At 51.1% G+C, this 20,048-nt stretch overlaps 1 protein-coding gene and 1 long non-coding RNA gene across 15 annotated transcripts in view; one reads left to right on the forward strand and one right to left on the reverse strand.

The window, feature by feature from the left end:
• Nucleotides 1–20,048, forward strand: part of LOC311594194 — a 522,815-nt gene that overhangs the window by 239,691 nt on the left and 263,076 nt on the right. The window lies entirely within an intron of this gene.
• The window catches only part of EPB41L1 (erythrocyte membrane protein band 4.1 like 1), a 130,669-nt gene that overhangs the window by 53,562 nt on the left and 57,059 nt on the right, over nucleotides 1–20,048 (reverse strand). For all 14 annotated transcript variants that reach the window (XM_084775644.1, XM_084775643.1, XM_084775642.1 and 11 more), the window contains 2 exons: nucleotides 1,550–1,740; nucleotides 484–648 (listed from right to left, as the gene is read on the reverse strand). In XM_084775644.1, coding sequence (XP_084631770.1) covers nucleotides 484–648; nucleotides 1,550–1,726 — 342 coding nt within the window. In that variant the 5' untranslated portion in view covers nucleotides 1,727–1,740. Of the gene's footprint in view, nucleotides 1–483; nucleotides 649–1,549; nucleotides 1,741–20,048 lie in introns of those variants that run through there.

The raw sequence follows: 20,048 nt of genomic DNA on the forward strand, positions 1-20,048 counted from the left end.
ACCTCTGGAAGAACAGTCAGTGCTCTTAACCACTGAGCCATCTCTCCAGGCCCCCTCCTCCCCCCCCCCTTTTTTTGAGACAGGGTCTCTCTGTGTAGCCCTGGCTGTCCTGGACTTAGTTTGTAGACCAGGCTGGCCTAGAACTCAGAGAGATCCAGCTGCCTCTGCCTCCTGAGTGCTGGGATTAAAGGCGTACGCCACCACTGCCTGGCAAATGGTGACATTCTTACGAAGGCAGAAGCACCCTGAGACACCTTTTCTGGTGCCAGTCTATGCTGAACCTTAATTTGGTTTGCAATAGTAATGGCCCTTTCTGGACCTCGGTGTCACCATCTGTACAAGGGAGTACCAGGCCAAGCCATCCCTCCGGACATGGCAGTTGGCCCTCCTCTGGTTTGGCTTGGACTCAGGACACACAGAAGCTAGCCTGGCACTGAGGCAGGCCAGCCTAGGGCAGGGCATATGGCGCTGAGTGCTCCCTACCTCCACCTCACACTCGTACTCGGAGGCGTCAAGCAGGGTGACTCGGCAGATGGCACTCTTGAACTTCTTGGCGATCTTCTGGGGCGACTTCTGGGCCTTGCTGGGCGTGGTCCTCTCCGACAGGCCATCGGCCTCACAGTAGTCCTTTTCTTCCATGTCTAGGTTCTGTGGGGCCAAGCAAGGAAGGAAGTCAGCGAGCTTGAAATGAGCAGGAGGGACTGGGTAGTTGAGGTCAAGGCGCCCCCTAAAATAAGAAGTGCCACCTTCCAAGACCCTCGGCGTGACCAGGGGCTGTGGTTGTTATTATATACAGGTAGAAATGTGATGTTGTCATGAGAGCTAAAAGGATCCGTCTTCCTGCAGGCTACCCTGGATAGTCTCTATGGACAGGAGCAGCCCAGAGCACTGACGTTTCTACCAAGCTGCCTTGTCCCTCTCCCTAGGACACTGTGTGATTCATTAGGACATCAGTCTGGTCTCTCACATCTTTCCTGTCACCAGGTCTAGCATAAGGCTGAGAGCTGTGGCAATCTTAACAGAGGGAAGAGCTGGATCCCTCCATGAGTCTGGCCAAGTCCTTGCCTCTCTGTGCCTGTTATGAGGTAGGGAGGCATAAACGGGGGTGAGGTGGGGGTGGGGTGAGTCAGTGAGTCCTTCAGGCTCCTGCAGTTCTGAAGGGGATGAGACTTGTGAGGGTCTCACTGGGTTTGCCAAGCCCAAGTGAGGAGGCAGGAGACTAACGCTGAAAGGACCGTGTCCGGAATCAGTTCTGGGTCTCGCCCTCACCTCTGGCTGTGTATGCGGCTTCAGGTTGACTGCGCTGAGCCACAGACCCTCTCAGCACAAAATGGGGGAGATGACACCTCCCCTCTTGGGATGGGGGTTGGGCAGGGAAATTAAATACGCCCCAGCCCAGAGTTCAGCATGTAACAAGTCATGAACACATCTGAACCCTTCTTCCTTTTCAGCTGAGGAAATTCTAGGGCCCTAAGAACTACTGAGGCAGGAAGAGGGGAGGGAGGATTAGTGAGGCAGGAAGAGGGATGTCCCAGGCCCCAGTACACACCTGTTCAGCAGGCCTTGTGTCCTGCTGTGGCAGATGCTTCTCATTGGAATTGGTCTCTGGGTGGCTGTGGCCTGCAGGGGTCACTGGGGTGGTCACAGCTGCGGCAGCCTCAGGCTGCTGTGGAGTCTCCTCCTGAGCCTTCTTCACCTCAGAATCGGGGCCTGTCTCTGTTGTCATGGTGACCAGCACGCCTGCATTGGAATGAAGGAGAGCACGTGACTGGGAGAAGGATGATGATAATGTGACAACAAGGGGGCAGGAATTGCACACGCACTCATGCGGCGAGGGACAGATGGAGAGGCCGGACAAAGAGCCAGAGGGAAGAAAGGGGAGAAGGGCAGAGGGAAAACGAGAGTGTGAGGGGTCAGCGGCCCTGGAGGAAACCTGAGGCGTCCTTCCCTCTGTGTCCAGTCATAGAGAAGCCCAGGTCTGAGATCTGGACCCTTTCTAAAGATGATGAGGGTCTCTTTAGGGCGTTTCGCTCCACACCGGGCGCCAGCAAGGCCCTGGCCAGGCTGACGCCCCCGCTACACCTGGCGCACAACAGCTCCTCAGTTAACACAGGACACACTGAATGCAAACTGAGAAAGCCCTGGATTGCAGGCCTGAGTGCAAGAGTTTAAGCAACTCTCTTCACTTCCCAAGCTACAATAACACACACACACACAGACACACACATACACACAGATGCACAGACACACACACACACACACACACCAGCCCCAGGTTCACAGGATACCGTCAAGATGGGGTCTCATGGGGTAGACACAAGTAGAAAACACTCCCTGCTGCCCACGGAATGCTCAGGGTAGCAGGGTTCAGGCTGTCTGCCACAAATGTGTCACCTCATCTCTCTGAGACTCACCCACAAAGCGAGGGACAGGCTGTTCTTTTTTTAAATGTGTATTTTGAAGTGTTTGGATGGAATATTCTTTTTTTAAAAGACTTATTTATTACTTATACAGTGGTTTACATGTACACCTGCACACCAGAAGAGGGCATCAGATCACATTATAGACGGTTGTGAGCCACCATGTGGTTGCTGGGACTTGAACTCAGGACCTCTGGATGAGCAGTCAGTGCTCCTAACCACTGAGCCATCTCTCCAGCTCAGGACAGGCTGTTCGTAACAGTTGCCCCTTTGAAACATTAAATGAGATGCCTAAGAAAACGGGGGCCTGCTGTCCAGCTACTCTGCTGGAATTAGCCAGATCCTACAGACAGACAGTGACCCCAACAGTGAGGCTCATGCTTGATTCATCTGTTAGGGCCATAAGGGACACTTGCCACGAGATGTTAGGAAAGTTACGACCCACAGGGATTGGGGCAGGGGGAGGGGGCATAAGAGGGAAAGCATCACCGGGTGTGGTGGCACACACCTTTAATCCCAGCACTCGGGAGGCAGAGGCAGGTGGATCTCTGTGAGATCGAGGCCAGCCTGGTCTACAAAGTGAGTCTAGGACAGCCAAGGCTACACAGAGACCTTGTCTCGGAAAAAGAGAGAGAGAGAGAGAGAGAGAGAGAGAGAGAGAGAGAGAGAGAGAGAGAGAGAGAAAGCTTCATTTATATTCTAGACATTTTGGGATTCCTTGGATCTTTTTGTTTTTGAGACAAAGTCTCACCATACAGCCCAGGCTAGCTAGCCTTGCCGGGACTAAACAATTTTTTAAATTTTTTATTATTGTTGTTGTGTGTCACATACGTGTGTGTGCGTGCACACACACATCACAGCAGGTGTGTAGAAGACAGAAGACAGCTTTTCAGAACTTGGTTCTCTCCTCCATGATGAGTTCTGGGGGTCCAGCTTAGGCCTTCAGGCATGCACCACAAGCACTTCTATCCACTGAGCCACCCAACAGGCAAGGCCTTGGGCTCCTGATCCTCCGGCCAGCCTCCCCAGCAATAGGATTACAGAACATGCCATTGCATCCAACGTTTGGGTGTTTGTAATAAGGATATTGACTTGTAAGTGTGTTTTGTTTTAAAGGCAAAAGCATCTATTCCCGACCACAACCAGTGTAAGGGACCTGGGCAGGAGCCATCACTCTTTGGTCTAGGCCTTTCCTCTAAAGTCACTGAATCATAGTATGTAAGAAAGATCTACATAAGACATGGCGGGAGCCTCTCCTCAGCCATCCACCAGGAAAGAGCACACATAGGCAGGCCTCCTGGATACTCTAAACTACCCATACGCTCCAGGACCCACACTTTCATTTCTTTATCCGTGCCAGGTATGGTATCTTACACCTCTATTACAAGCTCTTGGGAAGCTACAGCAGGATTATCACAAGTTGGAGGCCAGCCTAGGCTACAAAATAAGACCTATCTCAAAAACCCAAAGTCAGACCACATCAAACAAAACAAAACATTTAAATGTATTTACTTATTCAAATTTGCAGAGGGGACAGAGTGTCCAGGGCCCCACATACACTAGGAAAGCACCCTGGCCATTCCTTTTTGCTCCGTGGTACCTCTCTGCATTCCTGTGGGCATGGGGCTCGCCAAAGCAAAGGCAGACTACAGGTGAGCCCAGGGCCGTGAAGAGGGCACACACGGAAGTGCTCATGAGCAGAAGCTGGCAGCACAAACAGGAGAAAGGGAAGATGGGAGGAAGGGAAGATGGCCACACTGCCTCACTGCACTCAAGAGAGGCTCTCTGCCAGCCATGACCCGGATCTTGAGGAGGAGGTGGGGGGGAGGGGATGGGGACATAACTTCAAGCCAGTACATAAAGACACACCATCACTCGTGTGAGCTCTGGGCACGGCAGCTGCTCTGAAGGGGGAGTTCCCAGGCCAGGCAGGGTCAAACTGGGTCCTGTCTGCTGAGGATATCCAGTCCTCATGTCAGGGTAGGGTCAATCAGCAAGTCATTTTGTGTTTTAAAAAATTCAAAGGCTGGGGCTGGAGAGATGGCTCAGAGGTTAAGAGCACTGACTGCTCTTCCAGAGGTCCTGAGTTCAATTCCCAGCAACCACATGGTGGCTCACAACCATCTATAATGAGATCTGGTGCCCTCTTCTGGCTTGCCGGTGAACATGCAGGCAGAATACTATATGCATAATAAATAAATCTTAAAAAAAAAAAAAATTCAAAGGCTGGGTCTAGAGAGAAAGAGAGCTCAGTGCTTAAGAGTACCTGCCGTTCTTCTGAAGGACCCAAGTTCAGTTCCCAGGACCCATATCAGGTATCTCAGACCTGCCTGAAACTCCGGCTGTGGGCTGGGGAGGGATGTCTGACTTCCTCTTAGGGCCTCTATTATCGCCAACACACCCACATGGCAAATAAACATAAATAATAAAATAAGTGTCTACAAATCCAGAAACTGGCTGGGCGGTGGTGGCACACGCCTTTATCCCAGCACTCGGGTGGGAAGGAGGGGGGCAGAGGCAGGCAGATCTCTGTAAGTTCAAGGCTAGCCAGGGCTACACAGAGAGATCCTATCTCAAAACACAAAACAAAACAAAATAAAATAAAATCCAAAAACTTATGTAGACACTTTCGGCTGTGACACGCAGAATCCACATGACCCTAGTGTCAGGCACCTTGTACATCACCCCCCCCCCTCCTGTGTCCTCTGTTTGGCTCCTACCCAGAGTCCTGGAACTTCCCCCTACCTGACTCTTCCTGGAAATAGCTAGGAAACCAGTCTTCCATGAGTAGCCCAAATTTCCTGCAGAGCCTCTAGTAGCCACAGACTGGCGAGAGCTGGACACTTTCTGAGAAACAACCACTCCATTCCTGCCGCAGGTAAGACCTGAGTGGCAGTCACTTCCTCAAACAGTGTCCCTCAGCTCTTCAGGCCTCTCTCCTCCCAGTGGTTACCTAGCTCTCCGGATCTGAAGAGCCGGCCCATCTTCTCTCTCCCCTGCACTCAACCTATCTCCAGCAAAAAGCCCAACGTCACCTTCTCAAAGGAGAAAGAGCGCAGACCCGGGCTGGACACCAAGGAAGTGAGTTGACTGAGGCCATGGCTGGGGGGGCTGGACACATAGATGTTGGCGTGTCCTCTCAGAGTAAGTGAAGTGGGATGCAAAAATCATAGGCAGCATTAACAAAAGAGCGCGGTATCGCTGATCCATACTTATGACCCCGTCTTAGTAAACACACAGATCTTCGCTGATCCATACTTATGACCCCATCTTAGAAAACACACAGATCCTTAAGACAATGATAAATAAGAAAACCTGTCCTTATGTAAATTTGTTATAGGCTAATAAAAAATTAAAAACATATAAACAGCTAGGTAAACAAATGCTGAGGACCACCCCACCCACCACCCTCCGCAGCCCCCATTTAAAAAGCAGAAATGCCAGTCCTCAGGGCAGCTTCAGTGCAAGAATACACTTTAGTTAGCTCGCCTAGGGGCGCTGTTGCCGGGGCCACCCCCCGCCTCCCAGCTTAAACCTGACAGCCCATCATTTCTTGCATTAAAATTTCAAACTCCTTCATCTGCTCTTTCTCATCACGGTCGTCCCAGCACTCCTTAGGAATCTTCAACTCCCTCCTTACATAACACTCCCGACAAGGTAAACAGGGAAGGAAGTGCACTGCTCCTAAACACACGTGGAGGTTCACGACCTGCGCGGTGCAGCCCGACTCCCTCAAGCGTTCTGTCTGGTCCGCGTCTTTTCCTGAATATGTGGCTTAACTGCTCCATCTTCCATGAAGCCTTTCCCAGCCACCTCCCCACCAAAAATACCTGCACATTTTTACAGCCCTCTGGAACATTCCTTTCCTGCACGTCTTTGGCAGGCATCACCTGGACTGATTTGCTGTTGGCTTTTCTCCTTGGCTCGTTGACCACTGTGCTTGTTCACTGTGTTACTCCTCCCAGGGTCAAAGGTCACATCTACTGGAAACTGGAACTGCTGTGGTCATATGTAATGCAGTGACGTAATAAGAATGAAAGGGCAGGGATTGGTGGAATATCTTGGGCCTCCAAAAAGAAGAAAACTAAAAAGGCCCCTGTGACTTCCCTGAGACACCCTGCTCCCGGGCCACCTTCCCCAGAGACATCAGCCATTTGTTCTTGTCCCGGTCATGATGTCAGCCTCACTTAATCGTCTACGAGCAGCAATTATATTTCCTTCGGTGGATGTGTTTCGAGACTTAAAATTACCTCGCCGGCATATTGTACAAATAAACTTATTAAAATACAGAGGCTTTTATATTTGAAAACTCAGTACACCGTTTCTAGAGGTTTTTAAATTTCAGGACAATGCTTTTCACGACTATTATTTTCTTCCTAAGGACTACGGCGATCTCCACGCCAGATCAGGCTGGTTTACTCTCACCCCCTGGGTTCCCTGGTAGTTGCTAATTCTTAAAACAAATATGCCGGAGAACACACATCACCACCGTGTGACGCACTTCTACTTCCGGTCTGCCACTGTGTCTCGTTGAGAAGCCCTGGTTGTCTTTATTAATACCATCAGTCAAACGGGAATAAGAAAGCATGGGCTTGTTTTCAGCTTATGGGGGGCTGGTCAGGATATAACACGCTGGAAAGTCAAATGGCACCTACGAGGGACATTTCAGCCACGTGCCAGCTATGCTATCTCTGAATGACGGACAGAGTAACAGTTTCTCTCTTTTTAACTGCAGCTTGTTCAAGACCAGGCTCACGTCAAACACCTGGCCTCAGGGGATCTTCTTCCCTCATTCCCCCAAGCAGCTGGGACTTCAAGGACTTGTCACCAGGCCTATGTGGTCTGGTAATGAGGCCCATCCTCCTTTTCTCTCCCCATGCTCAGATTTCCCTTTCTTCTTTCCTTCTCCTTCTCTAACTGCTACCCCCCCTCCCCCCCCCACCCCAATCTCCTTCTACATCTGGTTAGTCCAAAACTTGCTATGTAGACTAGGCTGGCCCTGACTTCACAGTGACCAACCTGCCTCTGCCTCCCAGGTGCCACCACACCTGCTGCCACACCAGGACCCAGATCTTTACATGATTACCTTAAAATCTGAGGTTAGCTAGGTATGAAAGCTCATGCCTGTAATCCTAGCACTCAGGAGGCTGTGGCAGGAGGATTGCTATGAGTGTGAGGCCAGCCTGCATTACATAGTGTGTGCATAACAAGATCTGGCCTCGGATGAATAAACAAATAAATAAATCTACACACATACAGCCTAGAGGTTAAAAAAATAATAATTTTTCGGATGCCCATCACTGCAAATAACAGGATGAAAAGGTCAGTAAGTCCCGCTTAAGCCTATTTTTAACTATTATTAATTAAAAATAAAAACATTTTTAAACATTTGCAATGGGACTCTTTCTTCGACAAGCCCAAGGATAACAGCATTGTCTCTCACTAGGCCACAGAAAGGGAGCCAAGAACTGGGCTGTGGCTTCTGACACAGCAGGCCACGTCACGTGGACATGGCTCTTGCTCAAGCTGAGGATGGCACAGACTGGGAGAGCTGCTGGGTGGCCAGGCCAGACTGGGCACAGTTGAGGGACCCTTGTGGGAAGTTCCTGCCTCTTTCCATGGAGCTCACTGCAGTGAGAGGATGGTGTGACCCCAGGAGACACCTGGAAGGAATTTAGATCCTCCGGAGTGTGTCTTAGCCTTGTGCAAGAGTCTGGGGACCTGCTGGTCCAGACTGTGGTCTTGGAGCCCAATGGCTTCTGGGTAGGGGGTGGAAGTGGAGTTGAAACGTGTAGAGAGAAGGAGTCAAGGAGGGTCTGAGTCATCACGTGGCCTTTAAAAGAGCCAGTCCCGGATGCTGTGACACCTCAAGACACATGCAGAAGAAACTCCAGGCCTGGCAGGAGGGACTGGCTGACCAGGAAGAAGAGCAGCAACTAGGGTCGTGCAGCTTTGTAAGAGTCAGACGTATCAGGGACTAACGCAGAAGGACAGGACTGCCCCCATGGGGCGCCAGTGTAGCCGGGCCCCCGGGCTAAAGACTTCCCACCATTCACAGCCTCCCCCCCCCCCCACGGCACAGCAGCGAGCACTCAGAACCGCCATGTCTGCCCAGAAGAGAGGCAGAAAGAAAAGGCTCCACAAGACAAAGGCCGGCCAGCGGGGCCAGCCTGGTGACACCAACATATGAGGGGCACATGCACAGGATTAGGAGAGAGAAAGGTCAGCTAGAATGTAAATGCTAACGGCGCTTGCCCATGCCACTGCTGTCTGGAGAGAGAGGCCCTGCCTGCGTGGCCTGGGCTAGGGCTGGCTCAGCAGGATGTCAGCAGCTGGGCCTCTGCGACATTCCAGGACCACAAAGCATCCTGCACACGCTCTAAGCTTTCCATCTGCGGGGAAATAAATGTCTCCTCAGCTACCCCAGAGGCAGTACCCACTTGGCTGGGCAGCTGTGCCACCTCTTTAAAATGAATCAGGCGGCATCTGGCTAAACCTTCTAACTGGGGTTAGTGTGAGTCAGCATCTTCAAGGCCAGTCATCAGATTGGTTGTTTCTCAAGTCTCCTAGCTACTTCCCTGGGCCCAAACCTGCTCAATCCACTGTCTCCCTACGGTCATTCCTAGGATTTATTCTTCAAGAGTAGCCACAGGAATCTTTACAGAAGTGGATGTCCTCATTAAAACCTCCAGTGGTGGCCGGGTGTGGTGGCGCACACCTTTAATCCCAGCACTCGGGAGGCAGAGGCAGGCGGATCGCTGTGAGTTCGAGGCCAGCCTGGTCTACAAAGTGAGTCCAGGACAGCCAAGGCTACACAGAGAAACTCTGTCTCGGAGAGAAAACAAAACAAAACAAAACAAAACTCCAGTGGTATGTGGTAGCACAAGCCTGTAATCTAAGCACTCAGGAGGCTGAGGCAGGAGGATCAAGGCTAGTTTGGAAAACATAGTGAGCTCCCGTTCAATAAGCCCCAAACAGCTCTAGTGACTTTCCATCAAAATAAGACACGCTCTCCTTACTAAACTATAGCCCGCACCCCCTGCCCCCTCCACTGGCGGCTCCTGCCCATCTGTTTAGCGCTGGCTCCCAGCCCTGCAAGCCTGTCCTTTCAGTCTCTCTCCCTGCATCAGGGCTTTGTCTTCCCCGGTCATGAACAGTGGCTGGCCCCTCTCTCGGTACGACAACTTTCACCTTCTGTATGCTCTTTGTCTACCCTATCTAAAGCATCCATTTGTCACAGAAGGCTAACTTGTTTGCATTTGTGTTGTTCTAAATACTTTTGTTTGTCTGTTTTTCCAGTGGGCTTTTTTTTTGGGGGGGGGAAGACCTCACAAACTGAACTTACATTTATTGGCTGATCTACTTATTTCCACTTCTCTAGAACACAAACTCCGTGAAGATCTACCTCATTCGTCATTACTGCCAGGCCTCCGTGCAGTGTTTTGATAAAATAACCATAAACATTGAGTGAGTTGTAGAGTATAATGAGTTCGAGACCAGCCTGGACAACCTCAAGACCCCACCTCAAAACCAAACAGAGCCCTGCGCAGTGACTTATGACTACAATCTCAGGCCTCAGGAGGTTGAGGCAGGAGGCCATGAAGTCCAAGGCTAGCCGAGGCTGTGTAATGAGATTGCCCCAAAACCAAACCACAAGAAAGATTAATATTTGTACCCAGCAAATAGTCATAGTTTGCTGTGTGCCAGGTATTTATCTCTGGACCCCGCGTAGTTAACCCTTACACCAGCCTTTAACAGATGGACCCCGCATAATTAATTAACCCTTACACCAGCCTGCAACAGGGGCTCTTATGATCTCCATTTTCTAAACGGGGAAAAATGAAGCAGAAAAGTTAAATAACTCGCCCAAGAGCACATGGCTGGCAACAGCGCCAGAATCTCCGGGCTACATGCACCTCAGGAGCCTTCATGGCCCCGAGCCAGGCAGCCTCTCCTCTGATTTATCAGACCTGCATCACAGGACTTTTTATCCAACCTCCTGCCACTCTCCTTACCGCACTGATGAGAGCCCACAGCTGCCAAGAAACTGATTTGCGCAAGGACATGACGCTGGGCCGGATCGCTATGATTTCAGAGGCCTTCCTACTGGGTAGCATTTCCCCAGGGGAATGGGGAGCTCATTGGATGCTGATTTTTTATTTTTATTATTTTTTTTATTATTTTTTTTTTCAGGAGCGAAGCTGGCAAAGGGCAGACTTCTCAAGACTGAGAAGCAAAGCCGCTGCCCTGGGAAGAGCCACGTTTAGAATCTGGACCACTGTTTTTCATTTCAGGGTGGCTACTTCCTACCTGAGGCGCCTCCAGGCAAGGCCTCTGCCGTCAGAGGAGAGGGCAGTCATCATTTGTCGGAAAAAGCGCATCTTTGTGTGCTCAGAAAACGCGAGCAGTCACCCACTAGATGGTGAGGCTGTCTCTTCGAATTCCTGGACACTGATGGCATCAAAGACTTTTGCCCAGGTGTGGTAGGGAGCTCTGATTCGGGAGCAGAAGGAGGAAGAAGGGGGAGAGAAAGGGAGAGGAAGGAAGTGAGGAGGGTGAGGAGGACCTGGGAAAGAAGGAAGGCTTCAAGAAATGGGGTCAGAGGGTCAAGAAACAACTAAAATACCAAGAGATTCCAACAAGATGTTTTCAACAACCAGTTACCAAGACTTCTTTCTTTTGGGGAGGTCAAGGGGACACATCCCTCCCACCCCCCCTGGCGACAATGCCTCCGGGGTTGGCAGCCCCATGTGTACTTCCAGACCCACACTGTGTATGCATGAAGCAGGAGGCTAGCCCACTCAACTGGCCCAAGCTCCCATGCCTGCAAATTCTAGAGGGTTTGGCAGGAAGGCAGGAGGAGAGATACAGCGGGTGAGCTGCCTTCGCCACTTGCCTCACTGTGGAGTGGTGAAAGCTCTTCCGCTCCCTGCCCTGCTCCAGGCATTGAGGAGCTCAGGTGACCCTGTTTCCTCCTTTGGTTCACCTGGGCTGCGGGATGAAACCCTTTTCTGTCCTTGCTGGTGTGGATGCCTCACGCCTGTGCGTTCCCTTAAGTCTCCTCTCCTGAGCATCAGCCGGTCCTTAGCAGAAGCATTTCGTGGAATTCTGATTCCAGCCAGGGTCTGGCTCCTGCTCCTGGTGGGTGGGTGGGGAATGGGGGGGCGGGGTCAGGGCTGGGGGAGGGGGGGAGGGAGGGCAGGGCTGTGGGCCTGAGGGTTGAGGCTGGGAAGTGGAAGCTCAGTCTCCACAGTTTACAATACATACAGCAGGACACCTTCTGCAAGTCTCTAAAGCTCCTCCGCAGTGCCTCGATTTCTCCATTTGTAAAATAGTGAGGCTAGCTCCAATCCCAGGTTCCTGTAGAGCTCAGCTCCAATATGGCACTTAGTGACTCCAAACCCCACAGTTAGTGCTCCAGAGAGAGTCAACATCCTTACCTTTGTTCAAAGACCAACATATTAACACGCATGGAAGGAAACGTCGGGCTTCTAGGTTTTGCCTGTATGCTTCCAGGTTCCCCACTATGAACATGCACCGCTTGAGGAGTGAGAAAAGAGCGTACACGTCGGGAGGCTTTCTCTTTCTTCTGGCAGCGGCGCTCCGTCCCCACAGGGATTTCCCCAAGGCTGAACTCTGGCTTCCTCCAGCCACACGGAGTGGCCGTGAATGAACTGATGGGAAAGCGCAGGCTGTGCTCTATCTGTCTGAGCCAGGCTCACGTGGTCTAAAAGGATCTGAGCCTCCAGTCATCCTAACGGTTGGGTGCTCAGGTCTGGACGTGGCACTGGGACAGGACAATTTGTCAAAGGCCTGCAGTACCCATAAGAACTGCATTAAATAAAATCAAACAACACAGCGAGGCCACCACCTACCAGCACTGGTTTTCTGTCTAGAAGTTTCATAGACTACCGAGGAGCCACAGACCGAGGTGCCGGTGTGGGCCAGGGACCACGTGACAGCCTCGATCTGTAGAGTCAGGACATTAAAGAGGAGAGCTGCCTCCCGCTTGGACCACTAACAACTGTGGGAGACAGCAAGACATCCTTTGTCAGTCTGAAAGCCTCTCAGGATCATACCTCATCCATACCGAACTGTGCAAGGGTGGAAGGGTTACTCCCTGGCTGGATCGGGTGGCGAAGGTCACACGGCTAGTCAGCTTGAGTACAGCCAGGTCTGGACCCAGGTCTGCTGGCCTGAAGCCCAGTGCTCTTGCTCCTTCAATCCTGCTACAACCCATGACCTCTAACTTGCTGTAAACCCATGTAGCCAGAACCACTGTTGCCCTGGACAAAGACATAATCACAGAACTATCACTTCCCCCACATGTACAGTGCACTTTACAATGTAAAGGATTCTTGTTTTGATTATTTCTTATTTATTTGTCTGAGTCAAGGTCTCCATATGAATCGGAGACTGTCCTTGGCCTCCAGCTCTTCCTGCCTCAGCTTCCTGAAAGCTGAGATTATCTCCATGCCCTGCTAGAATATTCCTTCAATTTATCATTTTGCTTAGATCTCGCTGATGAAGGGCCACAGAGAACAGTAGCTCTGAGAACAAAGCCAGAGCTGAGGTCACACAATTCCATAGGCTAGGTGACCTTGGACACACTATTTAGCCTTCCTGGAAGCCAGTGTGAGCATGTACAATGGGACTAACACCCCAAATGTCGAAGGCGTTTAGTGAGAATGAGACAGCTTAAGCCCACACGGCCCCTGCTCATCCTGGCACAGTATTCAACACACAGTAGATCCCTACTGGTGCCAGTGGTGGCTCGATCAGAAGACACAGACGGACAAACGGCCCAGAGAAGATAAAAACTTGTCCAAGGACATCGAGGGCACAAGCCGCAGCAAGAGCCAACAGGGAACACACAGCACCCTAAGAGAAGCTGAGGACATCGCAGGTGAGGGGCAAACCAGAGAAGAGAAAGATGGGGGGGTCTCCTGGGACATCTCCCCACTTTGATGGTGACAGGGAAAGGTTCTCAAAAGGAAGCAGGAAGAGAGAGAAGCAACAAACCTTCAAGGAAAACTCACAGCCTCACAGTTTCTTCTTCATCTTCTTCTTCTTCCTCTTCCTCTTCTTCTTCTTCTTCTTCTTCCTCTTCTTCCTCTTCTTCTTCCTTCTTCTTCTTCTTCCTTCTCCTTCCTTCTTCTTCCTTCTTCTTCTTCTTCTTCTTCTTCTTCTTCTTCTTCTTCTTCTTCTTCTTCTTCTTCTTCTTCTCCCCACTCCTCCCTTCACTTGAGTCTTAGAGACTGATTAAATGCCGATAGAGATCTCTTATTAGTATTGTTGAGAACGGGATAGAACTAAAAACCACCTTGGAAGCCCATTAACAGGAGGCTGGACAGACCAGCCAGGATTTGTCCAATATCACAAAAGCATTACATGTCCATTGTGACTATTTTTCTTGTGATTCTGAGGACTGAGCGCAGGTTAAGCAAGCACCCACCACTGAGCTATGTCCTCAGATATGAAAACTTGTGAGATCTGTTTTATTTATGCACACAAAAAATAACAACAAATAGTCAAATTAAAATGTAAATTATAAAACAGGAATCTCCTTCATGACCCTCTTGTGATACAGAACATACCCTGGGAAGGTTTGCACTGTGCCCAGCTTCCTCTACAGCACAGGGTTTTGGTGGAAAGGATGCTTGTGAATTACTCCAATTTTTAAAACATCTTTTTAAAAAGTGTGTTTTCTTATTTATTTGTATATGTGTATGTGTGAGGTTCTGTGGGTGTGTGTCATGGCACACATGTGGAAATCGGGGTAATTTTTAGAACTGGTTTTCACTGAACTTCCACCATGTGCTTCCTGGGAATCTAACTCACCAGGCTTGGGGCAGTCACCTTTACATAGCTGAGCCGTCGGTCTAGACTGTCTTCCTAACTGAACTAAGAGGCCAGGAGGGGAGAGGGGAGGGAAGCTCAGCTGGGAAAGGCACCTGTGAGCCTGACAGCTAAGTTCAGCCGGTGGAGCCCATGTGAAGATAGAAGGCTCAATTAAATTGAATTAATTAACACAGCAAACCCACTAAGGACCTGGAGAGGCGCCTCAGTCAGAACAAGCACTTGCCACACAGGCCTAACGACCTGAGCTGGGGGCTCTAGAACTCACGTAAAAAGCCAGGCATGGGAGTTCGAATCTGAAACTCCAATACTTCTGTGAGGTGAAAAGGAGAGATAAGGTGCCCCGGAAGTCCACAGGCCAAGCAGAAGAAGGAAGAGAGATCCCACCTCAAAACAAGGTGGAAGTTGAGAACCATGTCGTTTAAGTTGTCCTTTGACCTCCATTCCTGTGACATACAGTGCTCCAGTTAGTACTGCCCTCAGTGCTCCAGCCAGTACTGCCCTCAGTGCTCCAGCCAGTACTGCCCTCAGTGCTCCAGCCAGTACTGCCCTCAGTGCTCCAGCCAGTACTGCCCTCAGTGCTCCAGCCAGTACTGCCCTCAGTGCTCCAGCCAGTACTGCCCTCAGTGCTCCAGCCAGTACTGCCCCCAGTGCTCCAGCCAGTACTGCCCTCAGTGCTCCAGCCAGTACTGCCCTCAGTGCTCCAGCCAGTACTGCCCTCAGTGCTCCAGCCAGTACTGCCCTCAGTGCTCCAGCCAGTACTGCCCTCAGTGCTCCAGTCAGTACTGCCCTTAGTGCTCCAGCCAGTACTGCCCTTAGTGCTCCAGCCAGTACTGCCCCCAGTGCTCCAGCCAGTACTGCCCTCAGTACTACAGATGGTCCTCAATTTATGATTTTTGGCTTTATAAAGATACGAAAATAATATGCATTTGGTAAAACCATAGTTCGAATTTTGATCTTTCCCTGAGCTAGAATGTGCCACAGGGAGCCCTCCAGGGATGCTGGGGCAAAGCAGTAGTGAGTCCCAGCTCCAAGTCATCCCTTTGATGAGGAGGGTGAACAGCTTGTGTTCTACACTCTACTGTGCTGCTCAACTCAATGCATCCTCAACGTAGGGTTTGTTTCTCGTTACAATGGGTTTATGGGGATGTAGTTCCATGTCAGTCACGGGCACATACATTGAGTAGTGACTAAGGAGATTGTGGTAAATGGAGGTGGTAAGAATGTGGCAACGGCTGGATCTCACAACTTTCATGACTAGACTGCTGCGATGGCTCAGCCAATAAAGGTGCTTACATCCAGGCCTGATCACCTGAGCTCAAGTCCCAAAAGCCACATGTGAAAAGAACCAGTTTTCGACGGTTACCATCTGACCTCCACATGCATGTGCGCACATGCACACACACACACACACACACACACAGTTACAAACAAACAACAAAGGAGAGTTCCAAAGATGCCCTTTGGAGCATTTGGGGTTTTTTTTGTTTTTTGTTTTTTGTTTTTGAAACAGGGTCTCTGTAGCCTTGTCTGTCCTGAACTCACTTTGTAGACCAGGCTGGCTTCGAACTCACAGCGATCCACCTGCCTCTGTCTCCCAAGTGCTGGGATTAAAGGCGAGCACCACCACCCACCACCCGGCTGGAGCATTTGTTAAGAGCACTGGCTGCTCTTCCAGAGGACCAGAATTTAACGTCCAGCCCCAACATGGTGGCTCACAGCCACCTGTAACTCCAGTCCCAGGGCATCTGATGCCCCCTCCCTCTTCTGGCCTCTGCACGCACCAGGCATGCATGTGGGGCACAGACATATATACTGGCAAAATACCCAGACACATAAAATAGAAATAAGGCTTTTTTAAAAAGTAAAAATAAAGTTTAAGCCAGGTGGTGGTGGTGGTGGTGGCTCACGCCTTTAATCCCAGCACTCAGGAGGCAGAGGCAGGCAGATCACTGTGAGTTCAAGGCCAGCCTGGTCTACAAAGTGAGTCCAGGACAGCCAAGGCTACATAGAGAAACCCTGTCTCGGGAAAAAAAAAAGTTTACAAAGTACATGACCTTGAAAAAAATCACTCCTCTGCCCCTTCATTTTTCCACTAGTCAAGCATTTCTGAGCACAGAGCAACATGTCAATGACACAGCAAGAAATAAGACGGGAGTCCCGCCCTCACGGCGGACTAGGGCAAGCCTTTGCTTTTTCAGGCCCAGGAAGGAAGGACGGCATCCCTGGCCCTGGGCAGTCGTAGGTATGACACACATGAAGGGTGCAAAGGGCTCTGCAGCACCCAGCCCCGAGCTCTGAGAGCAGGACATCTGCTGCTGCTGACGCTGCGAATTATTTTACCCAGTGTATGTTCCAGAACGTTCTCAATCATCTTCCTATTGTTGGACATTTAGTCCCAATTTGCTGCTATTATAGACGAGCTCTGATGGGGATTTATCTAGAGGAATTCAAGAGAGAGAGAGAGAGAGAGAGAGAGAGAGAGAGAGAGAGAGAGAGAGAGAGAAGCCAGATGCTCAAATAAGATGCTGCCCAACCCATGGAATGGAATGGAATGATTGACAGGAGTCTAGCCCTTCTCCATCTTACCAAGCCTCAAACTGAATTCCCCATGGCTCTCCCTGCCCCCACACTGTCCCTCCCTCAATCTGGCCCTGGCGAGCCACACACCATGCCATGGAGGGACACCTTAATGCAGCTTCAACCTTCCTCCCTCGCCGGCGCCAGCGCATGTCTCCAAGAGGAGGCGTCTCTGCAAGGTCAAAGTCTGGCCCTTCTCTGTGGGCCACACACCTGCCAGAGACCTTCCCCAAACACCTTCCCCCCACACTCCTCCGCGGGCCAAATCCTTCCAAAGGTCCCCAGCACCTCCAGGCTCACGTCTAGCTCAAATACCTCAGCCTGACATTTAAGAGGCAGAAGGAGAGAGGAGAGCTGCTTGTAGAGTTGCTGCGAGGTGCCAGCGCCATGGAGAGGCTTTATGCAATAACCACCATGAGGCCCCCAAGCCAGCAAAGTGACATTCCCAAGGCCATAGAGCCGGTACCAAGCAGAGCGGATCCCAGAGCTTGCTGACGGACACAAGCACAAGCTGGCCTTCTAAGCCACCTCTCAGCCCCTTGGGCCCTCCCTGGACTCTGTCTCCTGCACACGGCATCACCGGCCCTTCTTCTGAGGCATCCACTTCCCTCCCATACCAACAGCCAAACTCTTATTTGGCATCAGTGTCCAGCTTATGGGCTGAGCTCTTCTTGGAGCCATCCTGAGCATCAACATAGGTAGACTATATAGTGCGCTCTTATCTCTGGGGCCAAGATGGCCCTGACAACCATGACTTGCTCAGACTTTTAGAGGTGTGTGTGCGCGCATGCACGCACATGCAAGTGTGTGTGTGTGTAACACACGTATGCCCTCGGAGGCCAGAAGAGGATGCCTGGTCCCCTACAGATGGAATTACACACAGCAATACCCAGTGTGGGTGCTGGGAATGAACTCTGGTCCTCTGCAAGAGCAGCAAGCACTGCTAATCACTGTGCCATTCTCCAAACTTTTAAAATTGTATTTGTTATATGATGATGATGATGATGATGATGATGATGATGATGATGATGTGTGCATTTGTATATGGGCATTGTAGGGGTGTGTGTGTGTGTGTCATGGTACACCCATGGCAGTCAAAGGACAACTCAGGAGCCATGACTCCTCTCTACTCTAGATGGAGCCCAGACCACCAGGCTTGTGCAGCAAGCACTTACTTGTACTCACTAAAGCCACCTTGCTGGTCCCCCCCCCCCCTTTTTCTGTGTGTGTGAGATAGAATCTCATTTTGTGACTTAAGGCTGGCTGGCTAGGAGCTTGCTCTGCAGCCCAAGCCAGCCTCAAACTGATGGCAATCCTCCTGCCTCCGCCTCCAGGATTCTGCTACTGTAGACATGTGTGCCATGCCCAGCTTGCCCAGCTAGATCTGAACCTTTTGAGGAATGGCGTGCACCTCTGGTCGGATGACTGCTTCCAAGTGAACCAAAGTGAAGATGGCCTCCGGAGGGTGCAGGCCGGCTGCCTTTAGAAGCTCTGGAAACTGGTTCTGACCCAGCCTGCCTCCCCATCCCTTAGCTTCCTTCAGTAAGCCTATAACTCTCGATTTATAAAGTGGATTTAAAAAAAAAAAAAAAGGAAAAATTGCTCCCTCACGGGGTTTTGTGAGAAATGTAGGAGTCGTACACGTAAGACATGAAAATAGTTCCTGGCATGTAGTAAGAGCTCAATAAATGTTAGCTGTTGCTATTCTTATCCATAAGTCTCCTTTCTACGAAGAAAGCAGGGCCAGCTTGCTGCCACCCCCAGCCGGGCACAGGTCCCTGCTGACAGGGATATTGTCCCAGCTCCAGCTTCTACATTCCCTCTGGGTGGCTTCTGGCTGCTGGAGCCCTGCCAAATGTAGCAGGGGGCACGCGGGCAGGGCCAGCTAGCAAGCGGCAAGGCCGGTATGAAAGCCCCTCCCGCTCACACCTCCTTGACTCTACTCCTCAAGGCCTCGGTAGCAATCAGCCCACAAAGCTACCTTTGCCTGACCGCCAGACTCAGCAAACGCGCACGGACTTCTCTATCGGGACCAGCCCTGGTCTATCAGCTAATTACCGAGTTCAACTGGACACTACCAGGTGCTCTCGGACACTGTCCCGGGCATAACGTCATGGTAAAGGGGGAGGCTCTGGACTCCTTCAGCCCTCCCCTTTCCAGCTGTGTGGCCTCTGGCAGGTAACCTCTCTGAGCCTCCATTCGTCGTCAGAAGTATGTAGTAATATTATCTAACAGTGCTGCTGCGGGGAGGATGCAAAGCAGCTATCAGCGCATGGCACACAGTAAGTGCTCAGTAAATACCATCTCTCTGACTGTACAGTCGCCAGCATTGCTCCAGGCTGAAGCGATCATCTATCTCTCTTCAACAGGGAGTGCAGAGAAGTCTAGGCGGAAGTGTGAGGCCGGAGCTAACAGAGGCTAGCTTCCACTGCAACTCCTCTAGTCCAGAGACCTTTTCTACTGCTGCCCCCCCCTCCTTCCCCTCCCTCCCCCTCCTACCCCCCTCCTCTTCCCCCCTCCCCCACCACGGCTCAGACTCAGAGTATCTCTGGACCCCGAGAGTCCTTCCTATTCTGTATACTCCAAGAAGATCCAAGGCTCTTAATGACCTGGCCTTCATCGCTCACCTCGTGAGGGAAGAGCTCGGAGGCCAGTGTAAGGACTCTGGTAAAAGGCAGCCATGGCCTCCAGCCTGCTAAGAGTGTTATATATGGAACAGCAACCGCAGCAGCCAGGAAGCAGGCATTTGGGCAAGGAAGAGACCTTAATGGAAAAGTTTAAGTCCTGAATACGTTGCTGCTGGCTCTCGCTCAGGAGCTGTGTGACCTTGGACATGTCACTCTCGCTCAGACCTTTACCCATCTTTCTACAGCAACCCAACGAGAACCATAGGGCCCAGCCTCATTCTCATGTGGGGGTCCACCAAAGGACCCCTTCGGGAAGCGCACAGAGCTGGGCCCAGAGCACTCTCACAAGGCCCAGGGGCTGCCTTTTTAACAGAAGCAAAGGGCTCCCCAGGGCCCTCCTTCAGGACTGCTCTCAGGCGTCCCCCAAATCCTAAAGACTGTGCTCTGTAAACCATATATTTTGTACATCAGTCTCCGGAACCTCAGGCTGGCCACCAGAAGCTAGCTCAATAGCTGGCAGAGCCTCTCTGGGCCACCACAACTGGGAAGAAGCTGGCACAGG

This window comes from Acomys minous (assembly GCF_964271855.1).
Source record: "Acomys minous genome assembly, chromosome: 3".
Taxonomy (NCBI): Eukaryota; Metazoa; Chordata; class Mammalia; order Rodentia; family Muridae; genus Acomys; species Acomys minous.